This window comes from Labeo rohita, chromosome 19 (assembly GCF_022985175.1).
Source record: "Labeo rohita strain BAU-BD-2019 chromosome 19, IGBB_LRoh.1.0, whole genome shotgun sequence".
NCBI lineage: Eukaryota > Metazoa > Chordata > Actinopteri > Cypriniformes > Cyprinidae > Labeo > Labeo rohita.
Window position 1 is genome coordinate 30,085,273 of NC_066887.1, and position 17,744 is coordinate 30,103,016.

Here is a 17,744-nt window from a genome sequence, read left to right on the forward strand (position 1 = left end):
GCGCACACACATCATGGAAACGTCTATTTGACGTCTGCATTTACATCTACAAGATGTATTTTTTAGAGTGTTTGCTCATCTGCAATACATCTATAGGATGTTTCATATCAGATGTCAAGTCTATTAGATGTCTTTAAGATGTTTATGATTTAAAATTTATGTAAAACTGACATCTTACAGACGTCTGTCAAATGTTTGTACACAGCAGATGCTTTCTAGATTAAGTGATCTTTAACAAATATCTTGCAGACGTACGTTTTGATTTCATGGGGACTTGTAAAAACTTGCATGTTTTTAGAAAACATAGAAAGGTTTTAAATAAACAAACAAAAAAAAACATTTTGTTTGGAGCCTAGACTTCTCAAAAGGAACACTTGTTTTGTTTTGTTTTTTAAATATCTTTTGTGTTCATCAGCAATAATATAATGTTTACAAAAAAACTTCATGGACTTCATATATACTGGTACTTTTAAATAGACAACATTTGAAAAAGATATTTCTCTGCTTACAATGAGTAGTTATGCTATTCATCAGGCTCAATGCTGAATGGGTTAGCGGCTAAACCTGACACCTCCTTGTAGGTGTCCTTAGGTGAGAGAAATATAAAGTTACTGAACACAGTTACTAAAAAAAAGTGATGGTTTCAGTGTTTATAATGGAATTGTATTGGTTTTAATTAAAATTGTAATGGTCGCTGTAGGTCTCTACCGGTAATCTGTTGCCTTCTACTGGTAGCGTGTTAAAACAACAATAAAATATGACCCAAAACATAGTACCGGTAATTGTTAACAGTTGATAGTGTTTTTTTTCCCCTCCTCAGCAGGAACTTGTTTGTTCAGTTTATATTTTCTTGTTCCTTGTTTCAGTTAGGGGAAAAAAGTACAGCAATTAGTAATTTTTTTTCTACTACTTGCGAAACAAATCAGTGTGTTTATGATTATGATAATACATTAAAATTATTTAATATCAAATACTAGTTAGTAGTATTAAGCGGCAAAACGGAATGTTTGGTAAATTGTACAGCTAAAACAAATGAAACGGACGACACCTGACGTAATGTAAAAAGTAAGGTGCACAGTTGATGAGCTGATTAGATGTGTTGTTACAGGTGAAAAATGCGGAGTTTCTGGTTTAACATGGGTGGTGCGTTCCAAAAGAATGGAACAAAAAAAACACAAACTGTAGATACAATTAACTACTATAAAAGATGGATAAAATATGATCATGACAATGAGACGTGCAGTTAATATGAGATAATATTATATCAATAACTTGTGGCTTTCGTGTTGCAGAACCTGTCAGAGAAACATGCTATAATTAAAAAGACGTGACATTTATTCAGGTGCAACAGGTGCGGCCGGGCCCCGCACTCTACCTTGCACTGGGCCCCGCCCAGCTTGGGACGGCTCTGTAATTATTATGTAAAATAGTTACTACAGTGACCTGCTGATCTGCTCATTTTAATATCCTATGAAAAATATGCAAAGCGTCTTCAGCACCTCACCTGGCCAGCGCGTCAAACATGGATGGTTGTTAAATGATTTAGGACGCATCTGAATAAGAATGGATTCAAATGTTAATCTTCTTGGCTTTTGCAATAAAGGTAAGTCAAGTTTTTTCTGTCGAAATCGAAAACAGCTAGGTAGAGTGAAAATACATAGATCCAAATGAAATGTCTATGTACAATACTTTAGTCAGCAAAACTGAAAGTACAAAATTGCGAAAGTAGATTTAAAAAGAGAGAGAGAGAACAACGTATCTAGTTATATATATATATATATATATATATATATATATAGTTGTGGTCAAATGCCTGTTTCCTGTCATCTTAACAGAGCGCAGATTTACGATCACGACAAAAATGCGAAATTTTGTATATATATATATAGGCATATGAAGAATAGTAAAACTAACGCATATTTAATATAACACAAGGCATAACTATGTTGTCTTTTAGCTACACAAACTTTTGTACTTCCTTAAACATTATATTGACAGTCGAATATTTGAGGTGTCCTTGTTTGAAGCACTGAGTAATATTAATCTAATATTAATCTTAATATTAAAACTTTGGTTTTGGGTTTGGTTTAGGATCAGTCATTATGCACAATTTACAGGTTTACTAAAGTACATGTAACAAGGACACTGTAAAACAAAGTGTTACAGAATATTTATGTATTTCAAAGCCTATTTGTGACCCTGGACCACAAAACCAGTCATAAGGGTCAATTTTTTGAAACTGAGATTTAAACATCACCTGAAAACTGAATAAATAAGCCTTCCATTTGTTTGAGATGCAACTATTTGAAAATTTGGAATCTGAGGGTGAAAAAAAAAATCTAAATATAGAGAAAGTCGCATTTAAAGTTGTCCAAATGCAGTTCTTAGCAATGCATATCACTAATCAAAAATTAAGTTTTAATATATTTACAATAGTAAATTTACCAAGTATCTTCCTGCAACATGATACTAATGATTTTTGGCAATGAATTTTGACCAAACAAAGTATTGTTGGCTATTGCTACAAATATACCCGTGCTACTTATTTTATATTTTATAATATTTTAAGCCAATTGTTAATATATATATATTTTTATATCTTTATCATTAGGGGTGAGCAAAATGTTCCCAGCGTCAAAAACCACTTGGGCCACGATAAGTGGCGTGATTTTGATGGCATGTATTATAATCTATGTGTACTGCAGTCCAAACATAAGCTTCAACAAATTTACTGCTACGCGAGTCCAGGTAAACAACATCAGTGCAGAAGCGTGCCTTAGTGTTTTAAGGACGGAGAACTACAGGTGCACTGCGGACGTCACCTCGGACGAACTCCCGATGGCACCAAAACCCCTGCCGGATACTGCGGAGAAAGAAGAACCGGAAACCCTTCTGTTGATCTGGATGTGGCCTTTTGGTGTTAGTTTTGGCCTTGGACCCTGCAGTACAGCTTTTAATATCCATGGCTGTCGTTTAACGGACGACAGAGGTCTGTTTAACCAAGCACATGGAGTTATGTTCCATCATAGAGATATTAGCGGGGATATATCCAACATGCCGCAACAACCACGACCTGCTTTCCAGAAGTGGATATGGTGGAATATGGAGTCTCCAAGTAATTCGTATCCAATTGGCCCGCTAAATGGTCTTTTTAATCTAACTTCCAACTACCGCAGGGATTCGGACGTCCCAGTACCTTATGGTTGGCTCACAGAGGCCACAGAGGAACAGAAAAAATATACAATCCCAAAGAAGGACAAATTAGTTTGTTGGATAGTAAGCAACTACAGGCCAAGCTATAGGCGTTCACAATACTATACCGAGTTAGCAGAACACATCCACGTGTCGGCGTATGGCAGGCACTTTAACAATCCAGTTAGTGATGCAGATTATTCAAATGTGGTGTCTAGTTGCAAATTTTACTTGTCTTTTGAGAATTCTGTTCACAGAGACTATATGACCGAGAAGCTGTTTAATGCTCTAGCGCTTGGCGCCGTTCCTGTCGTTCTTGGCCCGTCCAGAGACAACTACGAGCAGTTCATACCAAGTAATGCCTTCATCCATGTGGATGACTTTCCATCTGCAAAAGAAATGGCTGACCATCTGAAACATCTGGACCAAAACGAGGAACTGTACATGCAGTACTTCACCTGGAGAGAACATTTCGTTTCAACACGATTACCATTTGGTCTTGCACACGCCTGTCACATCTGTGATCATATTAGAAGGCATAAGGAGTACAAAGCTGTCAAAGACCTTAACGGCTGGTACTGGGGTTAAGGGCACTTTAAGATGACGCAGAGTGAACGGGGTGGTAAATCAGGTATAACAAGACTTTGACCAACAAGCTCAGCCAGGGCAGTATATGAACTGTAAGCCACGTCAAAGTGTTATTTAAGGATTTAAAGAACTGTTTTATTGTAAAGTGCCATCAAATTAGTACATTTAACATAGTTGTCAATAACTTCTCTGACATTTTTTGATGAAGAATAAATTATAAATTGTTTTGTAAGGGAACTCGCCTGTCTGAAATCTCTGATGAATTTGAATTTTCTATTTCACAATTTACAGTCGTTGACAAATTCTAAAATGCTATGCTTGATTCATCAAGAAACAAATGTACGTCATAAGGACCAGTTATCCACCTTTTATTTTCATGTAAGGGCGGGTGCAGCCATTTGTGAATTTAATGGGTTTGGCTTTCGGTCTCATCTGCGTCCAGCTACTTTTAGCTGTACAAAACAGCTTGATATTGCGAATTGGTGTGTTTTACCACACTGGTTTGTAGTTCAAACAGTTTTACCATTTACTGCACGTTGTTATTCTCTTTGTTGGTTCCCTGTAGCTTTTCGTTGTCACCCATAAGCTTATTTCCGAGTTGAAGAAAAGGTGGATAGCATCAGTTGCATTTAAGCACTTCTAATTCTGGTTCTTTTTTTTTTTTTTTTTTTTTTTAAAAAAAAAAAAAGGTTATTTGGTTAAATGCCTAAAATAAGGTGTTTGGTTAACACAAATACATCAGTAGTACCCCTTTAACAAGTGGTTAAATGGGACTGCGGAGATTGATAGGGACATTAAATTTCATGACAACGAACAGGTAAAGTATGGGCCTGTGACCACTAGTCTGCTTTTATAAAATGTTAATTTTGTTTGTAATCACACTATTGCAAACAGTTCCAATTCTTCCTGAAAATATATATTTTATAAAACAAGAACTGAAAGAGCTGTAGGAAGCATAACGGCAGCAGCGTTGAAGGCATGTCACTGTGGTGTAGTTTGTTTATAGCTTAGTTTTTACCATTCTGTTTAGGTTTAAAAATGCATTAAAGCTGAATTAATTTTGGAAGATTATCACAACGTACAAAACATGCAAGAATTATAAACTTTTGTTGGTCACAGAGCTTACTTTCTGCAGCAAAAGCTTATAGAAACATAGTACTGGGTTTTGGTTGAGGGAACCAGGATGATGCTATCTTCCGGAATGGCCTGAACATTCGATAAATGTCTGTCCTTCTGAAGAGGAAACGTATTTCACATAACAAACCACAGAAAGACACAGACAAAAGATATGTCAAGTAATTCTGGTTTGCCTGGATTCTTGGTTTAAGTGACAAACCTGCATTACAAAAACCATTTGACTGTCTGTTGATTTATCCTGCCAAACAACGGAGGAAATCGTTGCCATGCTGATATTACGGGGGAAAAACTGCCTAATCATAGTTTAGCCTCTATCACAGAAAAAAGAGGTGAGTCTGTTGGAAATAAAGCACAGCTATGAATACAGCACAGGCCTTTTTTTTTTTTTTTTTTCTTTTTTTTTTTTTTGTGGCCGCAAGGTTGTGGACTCATGGGAACAGGGAAGTCAATTCAAGCTAATGATTTCATGACTGAACAGCACATTTTTAGTTTTTACAGTCAGTGAAGAGCTATTATTTAGTATGAATATGCATTAAATTTTTCATTTTCAGAATGAGTTGGTTCCCTACATTATACTTGTCAGGGTGCCTAAATGTCAAGATCACAATTGCTGTTTGTAGTGTTTGGTCCTTTTGTTGCTTGTTCACCTGGTAATGTTAATTCTATTCCGTTAAAGTAATATTAAAATAATTTTTATGATTGTATTGCACTTCCATTGATCATTCACAACACAGTATTATGTTGTTCTATTTAACAGTCTTTATAATTCAGTTTGCTTGAAAGGTTTATACTGTATTGTATGCTGTTTGACCAGCTGTTATAATCGCACAAATTCTCACAAACACCAACTAAGCATCGTAGCATCAGCTACTAGGAAAAGTAGGAGGAAGTGAAGCCTGGGGAGGAGAAACTAAAAGAACCAGACAGTCAGGTTTACCATCTAAAAAACCTGACCATCAGTAAGCAACTGTAGTGTTAAATGAAGGCCCGAGGTCTGCGCTTTCTTATGAAACTGGTTAGTATGGTAAAAGAACAAGCTGTTTTAGACATGGTGAATACCGCCTTTATGAAACACTGTGGGATAAGTTATGTGGTCTTACAAAGGGCTGTTTTTTTTAAACAAATTTTAAGTGTCCTTAAATTTAATGTGATTTGTTACTTGGTGTGTGCTTTTGAATTACGCCTTAAATCCTGAAATTCAGGTAGGGTTGGAACAGTCAAGCCTTCATGAATTACTCACTCACCCGAAGGTTGAAGTTCTTTAGAAATTACGCAGAAGTTGGAGTTTGATTACGGAACAATTACGGAAGTTTTATTGGGCATTCACTAATAAAACAAGTGCCTCCCATGAGATTTTACTTACTGTATAAACTGAGCCTTAAACAAGAACAACCACATCATTCTACGTCATTCCTAAAGGTTAGTTCTTTATGGTTTAAGATCATAGTAATCATAGTGTTAAAGGATTAAGAAGGACACACCATGTAACACATTCAAATTGCAGGGGAGTGACCAGAACATTGTCTTTACACTTTTAAAAATGAAGGTTCTTTATTGGCATCGATGGTTCCATGAGGAACCTTGAACATTAATGGAACCGTTCAAATGCAGAAAAGGTTCTTTCGATTTTTAAAATGTTCTTCAAAATGGTTCATTTAAGAACTAATCACTGAAAGGTTCTTTGGGGAACCAAAAATGGTTCTTCTATGGCATCACTGCAAAAACACCTCTTTGGAGCCTTTATTTATTTATAAGAGTTTATAAAGCAAACACACTTTTCAGTCAAAACATTTACAGGATTTGCTAGTTCTGAGAAAAGCGTTGTTTGTTTGCAGATGCTACTTGGTTTAATATTTTGTATACAATAATGAAATTCAGACACTTTTATGTTCCAAACATGTTATGCTGAGCACTTTTTGGACATTTTCTAATTATTATTATATTGCAGATTCTTAATGGTGCTGACAGCTTTGTTGGGGAATTGAGATGAAAGACCAGGCCTAACATAACTTAGCTTTTGCTATGGTATCTAGATGGTTAAAAAGCAATTGCATGTTGGTTCATTATCATACGTGCAGAGCACCATCTTCTGGCCTCATTTCTGGATAGTCACTTAACTGCAGAGTTTAGCTCCAAAACACCTGGCTGTAATTTTCAAGTAAACCCAAATGCATTGATTCGTTGATTGAGGTCAACTAACTAAACTCTGCAAAAAAATAAAAAATAAAAATTTATGTCCTTATGTTATTAGGACAGTGTTTGAGTCTGGGCTAAATTTCACAGCTGAAGCATTTGTTGTCCATTCATTGCCTAGGAGATCAGCTCTGTCATTTGCCTATGAAGTACAAAGAAACAGCCATCAAATAAGCTCTTCACAGTCTCCAGAGTTTGTTGTTGTGTTGTTTCTGCACTGCATATTTTGCACTGTCAAATAATATTTCCTGAATTGTTAAAGATTTACTTACGTGACAGTCTGTTGTTATTTCTGCGCCTTCCTCTCTTGTGACTGCCTTCTCTGAAATGGTCAGAAAAAAATGATATACATTTACAACATATAAAAGAGAAGGATAACTATATAAAAAGTACAAAAGAGGAAAAAATTAATTTAATATACAACAACAATAATAATAATAAAAGGTCTTACTATGCCATGACCGAAGTTTCCATGAAATTGCACATAACATTAACATAAGAAGTGAACCACAAACTAGTGCAATTGCCCAAATAGGTTTTCTGAAACAAAAGGGAACAGTTAGACTGACAATGAACAATTAGTATCAAACAGACCTAAATAGATGATAAATAGCATTTACGTTTTACAAAAGTATACTTTGAGCATACCTGCTTTCATGAGTGGCTGTGGGTTTAAATGTCACATCTTTAGATGACAGAGTAACTGTAGAATCACTACCAACATTTGGAGTTGCTGATCTACTGGTTAGTGTTGTCCTAACAGTAGCAGTAGTGAGAAACAGGTCCTTTTTTGACTTTTTCGTTGTGGTCGGATAGGATGAGGACCACTGTGTTGTTGACTGAAGCTGCTTTGGTGATGCTGTAGATGTTTGGTCAGTTTTTTCTGTCTGAATCAAAGTACTTTGAGGTGATTTGAGGTGATTAAATGTAGATGTTGTGGGTGCAGCTGTTGCTACTGAATTACGGTTGTACACATCAGAAGAGTTGGCTGAAGTGAAAGATTGTGCTGTTGTAAATGAAGCAGGTCCTGTAAATAATAAAAAACGCAGGTCAGATATGACACATACTGCTGCTTGTTTCAATAAACTATTTTTTTATACAGATTAAAGCAGGAATGTGTTTGTTACGCCCCACGGCTCGAAAAGGACGTAACAAAAACGGGGACACACCTGAAAGTGCAAATAATACACAAAATTGACTAACATAATAGAACTACACAGAAACAAAACAATGTAGCATGAGACAGTCAAGAATCAGTAGTGTAGAGTTAAGTGAATGCATGAACATGTAATGGGCTGTAGGAGTGTTGGATGCGTAAAATAAAACAAACATAAACGGAAACCAACCCAGGTTTTACCCAACCCAGAAACTCATTATGAAATGCATTGCTTCATTGGCATGCAAGCCTATTATTGTGTAATTGTGTAATTTCATTAACTGAGAATTGTGTGATTTCTTTGATACTAAACACTCAGGAAATAAAAAATTATATAAAATATGTCTTCTAACCTAGCTTGATGTGCTGAGACAAGAAATTTTTTCTTGGTTGACTTCGACCAAATCAAAACATTTCTTATCACCACACAGCAACACTGGTTCAACCAGTGGTATGAGTTTTCGGGAGGGGTGATCTATTTATCCGACCAATGACTGACGAGGGAGAAACCTGAGATGAGGAAGAAAACTGACACACGTGAAACCTGTTTGTGATTTAGATTTTTTTTAACAATTCTCTTGAACTGTGGTCACAGAAATGACACACTTAAGGTGAAAATTTGTGGGCAAAACGTCCATTGTCAACAGATCTCACAACAAAGTGGATAAGTATATAAACAAATTAATAAACCATTCATATTATTTCAAATACATAGGTATGAATTTAAAGTCCAGAAACTCTTACAAACACAGATTCCACGCAACAAAACAATACAACTATCTAAAGAAGACATCTCTAAAGAGAGCAAACACCACCACCCCCCCTTGCCCATTTATGGCTCCCTTCCTCCCTCTCCTCTCCCCTCCCTGCATCTCACTCTTCTTCCACCAAAGCAAGAATATCCATATACCACGTATGTTATATCTTGTGAATATGTTGATTTTTCCCTTTCTTGTTTGGTATATTTCTAAAACATGCAAAGAAGATCAAAAACCCTTAACAAAAAAGGTAAAACAGCAATATAGGACGATTTTAAAGTTGAGGGAGAACATGAGACGAGAATTTTTCGACATACCCTAACTGTCATAAACTGGGAAAAAAAAAAAAAAAAAAAAAACAGTCCAGGCGGAGTAAGACAAGACGAGCGTTTGACATTAAAAAGTATATAAATTGTATTATTTTTATGAAAATAACCGATCGTTGCACGAGATAAGACCCTTCTTCCTCGGCTGTGATCGTTCGCAACCGCATTTGGGATCATTTGAAGCTGCATTTAAACGGTATTTTGGAAGTTCAAAATCAGGGCACCATATCAGCCCATTATATGAAGAAAAATGCTGAAATGTTTTCCTCAAAAAACAATTTCTTTACGACTGCAGAAAGAAAGACATGAACATCTTGAATGACAATGGGGTGAGTACATTATATGTGAATCTTTGTTTTGGAAGTGAACTTCTCCTTTAATTCTGAAATAGATTCTCATTGCCTAATTATATAATTGGCATGATACATTTTTACCTGACAAATAAAACGTTATATTATACTCTTCTGAAATCATTATTACTAGTAAATTGTGAGGAGGCTTTTGTTAGCACAAAGATGCGGCAGTTCAGCCAATTTCTGTCTATAACTGATGTTAGACAGTGATAGACAGAAGTGACTAATGTGAACTACACTTTTTGTGAAGGCAAGCAGTAAGCGGCTGTCAAAAAGGTATTAGTCACCTACAGATTTCTGACTAAAATCAGACTGGAGTTTTTGTGAACGTGAGATCGGCGCAACGGCCGACGCCAGACTCAGATGAGACATTAGGTCCCCAATGAACGAATAATTGAATTTTAACTTGAATTTTAAATTTTAACGATGACATAAAATTGGAGTCAGATTAAACATGGAGCTAGATTAAAATTGAAACTAAATCTTGATAAATTAAGTGCTGTGAAAAGACCGAACATGCAATAAACCTTCAACCAGGCCACTGGATTCCGCGTTTGGGCCGGTGGATGGATCCTTACAGTTACCTACTGCCACTTTCATTATGGGTATTACATTCATGAGTACGGAAGCCCATTTCCACCACTGATTAAAAAAAATAAACAAAAATACTAGCTACTAGCTATTCTACATGCTACTAGTACTTATTTTTTAGATACTACTATCTTTTCCATTAAGTACTAGTACTTATTAGCTACTAGTGCTTATTCTTTAGGTACTAGTCTTTATTCTTTAAGCACTAGTGGCTTTTGTAAAGTATCTTATTTATTAGATACTAGTGCTTAAAACAATAGTGACTACTGTTAACTACTAATGATACTTAACTTGTTAAGAAAAATAGAGCTAGTACTCCTGTCAAATTTGTTAGACCAAAGATATCCTGAACGTAATAGATACTGGTACTTCTTATATTTGCATTGCTGCTCTAATGCTAATAGTATGCTGAATATAAATGAACCAACAACAGCAAGGGAGAGATTAGACAGGAAATGGAAATAAAGAGATGGAAAGAAAAATATAATGCAGAGGGAGGAGAATCCCACATAGAAAAGAAACAATCGTTTGTAAACAAGCACATAGAAAATGTATTTTTGTAATGATGCAAACACTCATTTTGTTTGTTGGTCATTGTACGAGTGACCTCTGTTGGAAGGATGTAGCTAAGACACCTATTTTATTATTTATTTATTATCTATTTTATTATTTATTATCTATTTCTTTTCATTGCCTTTCATTGTTTGGCAGTCCGTACTGCCATTGATGTGGAAAAAGTTCATTTAAATCAGTTTAACATAAGGCAGCAACATAAAACACACAAAAAAATGAAGGGCTATGAATACTTTCACAAGGCGCTGTATTTATGAGTACCTAATGAATAAATACCAGTATCTAATAAATAAGAACTAGCATCTAACAAATAAATACTAGTGTGTAATAAATAGGAACTAGCATATATTTAATAGGTAAGAGTACAAATAAGTACTAGCAACTAATGATTACTAGTATATAATAATAGTGTTTAAAAAAAAGGATTAGTACCTACTGAATAACTACTAGTACATAAATATTATATACTAGTCACAACTGAATACATACTAGTCAAAACTGAATAGTTGATATCTCAATGATAGATCCCCATAGAAATCAATGGCACTTTGTTTTAAATTTGTTACTAGTAACAATGGAATACATAGTAACAATGGAATAGTAACTAGTTACTATTGAAATAAGTACTAATATCTAATAAATAAGTACTAGTATCTATTTAATAGGTTTAATACTAGTATCTAACAAATAAGTTCTAGTATCTAATAAGTACAAGTACCTAATGACTAAGTACTAGTATCTAAACATAAGCAGTAGTATCTAATTAACAAGTAATAATACCTTTTAAAGGGGTCATCGGATGTCTATTTTCCACAAGTTGATATGATTCTTCAGGGTCTTAATGAAAAGTCTATAATATACTTTGGTTAAAAATTCTCAATGGTTGTGTAAAACAACACCCTTTTTACCTTGCCAAAATAAGCTCTGCAAAAATCATCTCATTGTGGTCGAGGCTGCTTTAAATGCAAATGAGCTCTGCTCGCCCCGCCCCTCTCTTCTCTCTGTGGAGAGACCAGTCTGTTTACTTTAGCCGCATTTAGCCACTAAACTTGCTAACTAGCACATTATTAGGAAAGGCGATCGCAAAGATTCATAAAACAAAACCTTATACTCACTTCTGCTGTTAGCAAAGCGGAATCATGAATGATTCACGCGAACATAGACGGATATATGTAGATCGGGAGGCACATTCCCTTCTCAAACAAACGTAATCTACTGCATCTTCAGCGGCTCAGATGTCGGGAGTAAATGACGACCACTATGTTCATTATTACATCCAGCAACACAACACCTCAATCGCTCAATCAGAGATGTTCTTGTCTAACTTACATCCCTGCTCCAGCATGGAAACTAAGAGGGCGGACTGTTACAGCTGATCTGAGGTAAGACGCTCATGTCAATTAACTATTGTGTGAGCGGCCTCTGCCGGTGTGACGCCACAACGACAGGCTTCTGAGAACGGCTTGATTTGAAAAAGGGAAAGTTATTTTTACAGATTAATTAAAAACCATTGCATGGATTTTTACCATTATAGGGTAGATTTGGGCATACACTGCCAACACACATTAATGTTCAAACAACATGTAAAAGTGAACTTAGCATCCGATGACCCCTTTAAAAAGTACTAGTACCTAAAGAATACACACTAGTATCTAATGAATAAGTACTAGTGTCTATTTAATTAGTGCTACTATCTAACAAATAAGTTCTGGTATCAAATAATAAGTACAAGGTATCTAATGATCTGCATCTCTCTCTCTCTCTCAGATCAGTTTCACTCTAAGATCTGTTTCACTTATACATTATTTTCACATAGCTATGACAAGCGTTAAACACGAACGTACATGCGGTTGGCATTCTGTATTAAAGCTTTAATCATGATAAAACTGTATACTAAAAGCTAGCATAAGCAATAGCATAATAACAGCGTATCTAAAAGTATGAGACAACAACAAACAAAAAAGATAGGCCTACCATTAAGAGCTGTGGTTGCACAAGTTCTGCACGATCCTCTTCACTAATATCCTCTGCGTCTCATTCGGTCTCAAACTGATAAGCAATATAGACGACGCCATTGTTTACAATACAACCGGGGCACATGCCGCTGATGAGGGGCGGGACGTTTAGATGCACACTAGAGGCGGTTTAGCCAATCACAACACACTCGGCCAGCTAACCAATCAGAGCCCGTTGCGAACTTCTATGGGAGGGCCTTTACAGAAACAGGAAATCGACCATTTTTATGCTAGCTAAAAAGCAGTGTAAAATAAAAGTAAAATAATTGAAAAATAATGTGATTTTTAAAAAACTAAGCATAAAGACATGTTGCTTCGCACCCCATAAACACAATTAAGTCAAGCGAAAAGATCAATTAGACTACCCCTTTAAAATAATATAAGTTCAATAAAATAAGTTCAGTCAACTCAAAAAAGTTTAGCCAATTTTAAATGTTACGTTGTACTAAGTGACAACTTAGATATTTGAGTTAATTCAACTTAATTTTAAGGCACCTGGGTAACAAGCCCAGCTTTTAAGTTTAACAAACCAAATTGTTTGTTTAGTCAACTCAAATATCTAAGTTTTCTAGTAGTACAACTTAACATTTCAAGATGACTAAACTTATTTGAGTTGACTGAACTTAAAATTTTAAGTCTGCAGGGTAACAAATTATTTTAAGTTGACAACAAATTGTGTTTTTTTTTGTTTGTTTTTTACAGTGTACTACTATCTAACGAATGAGCTCTAGTATCGAATAAGTACAAGTATTTAATGAATAAGTACTAGTATATCTATCCATTTAATAGGTAGCTACTAGTATTTTGAGTATCTAATAACAAGTACAAGTATCTAACGAGTAAGTACTAGCATCTAAAAATAAGCAGTGATATTTTATGAATAAGTACTAGTATCTTTTAAAAAAGTACCAGTATGTTACTAGTGTTTTATTATTAATATTTTTATTCCGTGGCAGAAACAGGCATCCCTAATGAAGTGATATACAAACTCCATTAAACCATTTAATAAACCGTGACATTGCAGTAATAGAAAATTTTAAAATCCCATCTCTTGTTGCACATCTCTATCGCGACTGGTTAGGACAAAAACTCTTTATTAAAATGCAAAAGAGGTGTTGCCAGGTCCACAACATCTTCCTCACCCCCTGGAACATGAGGAGAAAACCACAGAAAGATATGATTGGGCTAGTTTTGACTAGCAAATTAGCTTGTTTTGTTTTGCAGACCTGGCAAACCTGTGGAAAAGATACTATGTCGCGTCTGGTAAGGACATGGTGTTAATCCAAAGCATATGTTAATTATAAGTGATTATCACTTACTTGTGTTGGCATCTGTAACAAGTTGCCTTGAATCGACACTGATATGAACAGGAACCTGCACTTCCCCAGTCATACACCAATACCAGCCTGCATCTGTCTTCTTCAGTCCAGTCAGTGTCACTGTATAAACACCATCAACTGTATCATTTATCTGTAGAGCCGCACCAAGAGATGGCTCTATATCCTGAGCCGTTTGACAGGAGTGCAAATTTCCACTTCTGCACCATTTTTTCTCAGTATCTTTGAATTTGTTACTGTAGAAACACTGTACAGTAACATTGCCATCCTCTTCACCTGACACCCTGTTGCTGGCCACCGACAGATCTGGAGTACCTGAAAATAATCAATTAACAAAATCAGTTATTCTTGGATCTATCATATTTCTCACAGTGGTACTTAATTATCTTAAAATCATTTACCTTCAGTGACGGTAAGTTCTAGAGATGTTCTAGTATAGGAACTTCGTATCTTCACTGCACACCAGTAGCGGTTTGTATCACTGCTACGTAGGTTCGTCATCGTCATGGTCATTACCAGTTCATCTGGGCTGTTGTCAAAGCTGATGCCTGTTTGCTTCTCTTGGCTGGTAGGTCGCATTGTCAAGCAGGTAAGCCAGTTCTTGCCTTTGCACCAGAACTTTGGGAAGTCCTTGTGCTGACGATGGTAGTGACAGGGGATGGTGACAGATCCTCCACTTTGAGCTGTTAGCTTGCTTACTGTCCATAGAGAGTTGATACCTATAAGTCACAAAATGAAAATGTTAGAAAGAATTTCTTTAGAAAATCTCACTCACAGAAAAAATATCAGCAATATGGTTTTGGAATGATATGAAGGTGAATGGATAATTATCAAACTGTACAGTGAAATCTATTCACATATTTTTCTAGGTTGCTGATGTTGACACAACACATGCTTTTATATTAACCTTTTCTTCCCCGTAAGAATGGACACGGCCTTTTGTAAATGTTATGGGTCTGGCTTCCGGTCTCATCCACGTTCAGCTATTTTTTAACTGTACAAAACAGCTCGTTTTGTGGCTTGTTATTGCAAATTGATGTCTTACCATGTTATTTTAATGTATTTTTAATAATGATCACACTGGTTTGTAAGGCAAACAGTTTTACCGTTTACTGCACGTTGTTATTCATTCCAAACACAGCCACTGCACTGTTTTGCGTCTCTAAACATGACGGTGTTTTGATCCTGAATGAATTAACCGTTTAAATGATTCGGTTCAATGGCAATGACTCACTTATTAACTGTGACTTACTGACACCTACTGGTGGTTGTAATTCCACATTTAAAGTACCTTTTCATTTTTTTTAAATAATTTTAAATATCAGCATTCAACGTTTTAGGATTAAAATATTAAAATATTTTTCATGCATTTGTAACTGCAGGTTAAAAGCATTCATGTCCTGAATTAAACCGTGGGTAAATACATCTAAATGCAAATTCAGATGCAGCGTTTGTGTTTCCTCTATACTGAAAAGATGAATTTTGATGATAATGATTTTATTTGTGTTGTAACAGCCTAAAATGTCTTGTTATTCTAAGTGACTTTATTGATTAAATATAAGAATTTGACGCAAAAAATAATGCACACTTTCAGAAAAATATAGGCTTTATAAAAGTTAAAATCACTTGTTTGAAAATATTAATTTCCTCGGCTAGATATATAATTCATCATTGCTTAGTGTTTGTTTGGTACACCTAATTCACTGATCATCGTAAAATAATATTTCTTATAATTGTGTTTCCTCAATGATAACATGGACAAGACTAAAATATGAATCATATTTTTTGACTTTTTGGCTTTGACACAGTTCGAACACTGCTTAATAACTGCACAGTTTACAGTGTGACAGAGTTTTAATTAGGATGTAGAACTAAATGTAAACTGCTGCTGTGACGCGGGCTTCTCCCTGTTTTTCTAACGAATCAAGCAATTTCATTAATATTTCAGGTTGCTTTCAAAAAAACAGCTGCAGATATACAACAAGAGAGTAAACAAATATACTGCGCCGTGGACTATTACAGGAGAACGCAACATCGGTGTTTCATCATGTGTGAGTGCACAGAAAAAAAAGGATGTTAAGGTTGAGGGCACGTTTGAAATTCTACTCTGTTGTAATATCAGACGAGTATAAGTACGTAACAATCACATTGACGTCAGTGAATTGATTAATGTTGAAATGTTTTTCGTTACTACAAGAGACACATCCATATGAAATAGTAATTCTTTTTGTTAAAAATGTTTACTTGCATATATTGTAATCTAGGCTTTATGTTATTCTAACTATTCATCCATGCTTTTAAGTATTCTTTATTAAAAGCGGATTAATGTTCACCCTGATATAAATTACTAGACGATTTATATACTGATTAAAAACAAAATACAATATGGATGATGCTCATACCTTCAAATGTTGTGTAATATGCGATGTTTCTATAGCCTGTTAAATGTATTTTTTAAAAACAGCAGTAATACGAAAGAATCCTGTCTTAGAATAATGTAATGAACCAATACAGGTTTAGTATGCAAAATTAAATTATTTTCTCTAAAAGGACTTACCTTGGATTCCTAAAAGCAGCACTATTATACTCAACAGAAAAGCCATGCTGGGTTAAGTGATTATTATTCAGTATCAAAAATGATCAAATGTCTTCACGTGTCTCCAGCTTGAAATAAATTGTATCCTGAACCATGTTTCCTTTTATTTGACACTGCAGATTTCAACATTTCCTGCACAGTCTTCTTCTATCCTTCTTTCCTGTTATTCTTCCCCTTTAAAACTTTGTTTGGCCTTAGATTTTTCTTAACATTTAAGCTACCCTATATCATATAGTGAAAATAATTGTTTTACATTACATTTAACATTAAATTATTAAATTATGTAATGATATGTTGAGTAGTGTTAGTTTGTTTAAAAAAAAAAAAAAACAAAAAAACATTCCAACTTGGGCTAACAAAATGTCACGATTTAACAAAATGTAAATGTAAATGTGCATTAGTCTTATAAGTTAGAACTCAAGACTTCATTTGCAGTTCAGTTATAATAACGCTTAAGCAGCAATATTCAACAATGTCAGCGTCCGTTCCTGAAATTTGTGACTAGATGGCGCTGGTTGACAAGTTTTGTATTCAAGCTAGCTCATTCATAAATTTGTAGGAGCCTGAATGGTTTTACACATGCAATTTTTACACAGTATTTATTATGCCTTCTTAATGAAAACTTTGTAAATGTATTTAGAATATTATAATCTAGGCAAGTTAATTATTTTCTTTTTTTCCCATTATGCGCCATATGTAATGTTCAGCAGGAATTATGGGATGCAAGTCTACAGCGAGTTCAGTACCAATATACCGATAAGGTTGACAAACGTCTTTCCGAATTAATGAATACTTCCTTTTTTTTTTTTTTAACAAAAAAATCATAAAACAATTTTTAAAAATGTGAATAACTTACAGTTAATTATTTAACTGTTGAGCATTATTTTGTTTATGAAGGTTAGCATTTAATTCTTTGTTTTCTCTCTCTC

General features: G+C 35.0%; 2 protein-coding genes across 2 annotated transcripts; one reads left to right on the forward strand and one right to left on the reverse strand.

Annotated features, from left to right (window-relative positions):
• The first annotated feature begins 1,432 nt into the window (after positions 1-1,432).
• On the forward strand, positions 1,433-4,389 carry LOC127182162 (4-galactosyl-N-acetylglucosaminide 3-alpha-L-fucosyltransferase 9-like). The gene is made up of 2 exons (XM_051137301.1): positions 1,433-1,603; positions 2,612-4,389. Exons 1-2 carry the CDS (start codon positions 1,564-1,566, stop codon positions 3,778-3,780), a joined length of 1,209 nt encoding a protein of 402 aa, XP_050993258.1. The 5' UTR covers positions 1,433-1,563; the 3' UTR covers positions 3,781-4,389.
• Positions 4,390-5,739: 1,350 nt separating this feature from the next.
• si:ch211-264f5.2 (uncharacterized protein LOC570749 homolog) lies at positions 5,740-17,633 on the reverse strand. The gene is made up of 7 exons (XM_051137300.1): positions 16,777-17,633; positions 14,621-14,938; positions 14,202-14,534; positions 7,759-8,137; positions 7,562-7,650; positions 7,383-7,432; positions 5,740-7,252 (listed from the first exon to the last, which is right to left on the reverse strand). Exons 1-7 carry the CDS (start codon positions 16,820-16,822, stop codon positions 7,157-7,159), a joined length of 1,311 nt encoding a protein of 436 aa, XP_050993257.1. The 5' UTR covers positions 16,823-17,633; the 3' UTR covers positions 5,740-7,156.
• Between the last annotated feature and the right edge of the window lie 111 nt (positions 17,634-17,744).

What these genes read in the sequence shown, in the direction of transcription:
- LOC127182162 (XM_051137301.1), top strand. Translation starts at nt 1,564, where the DNA reads ATGGATTCAAATGTTAATCTTCTTGGCTTTTGCAATAAAG. An exon ending in TCTTGGCTTTTGCAATAAAG is followed by an intron (nt 1,604 to 2,611) that starts GTAAGTCAAGTT and finishes CTTTATCATTAG; the next exon opens with GGGTGAGCAAAATGTTCCCA.
- si:ch211-264f5.2 (XM_051137300.1), bottom strand. Translation starts at nt 16,822, where the DNA reads ATGGCTTTTCTGTTGAGTATAATAGTGCTGCTTTTAGGAATCCAAG. An exon ending in AGAACTTACCGTCACTGAAG is followed by an intron (nt 14,535 to 14,620) that starts GTAAATGATTTT and finishes GATTATTTTCAG; the next exon opens with GTACTCCAGATCTGTCGGTG. An exon ending in AAATAACAACAGACTGTCAC is followed by an intron (nt 7,253 to 7,382) that starts GTAAGTAAATCT and finishes TGTACTTCATAG; the next exon opens with GCAAATGACAGAGCTGATCT.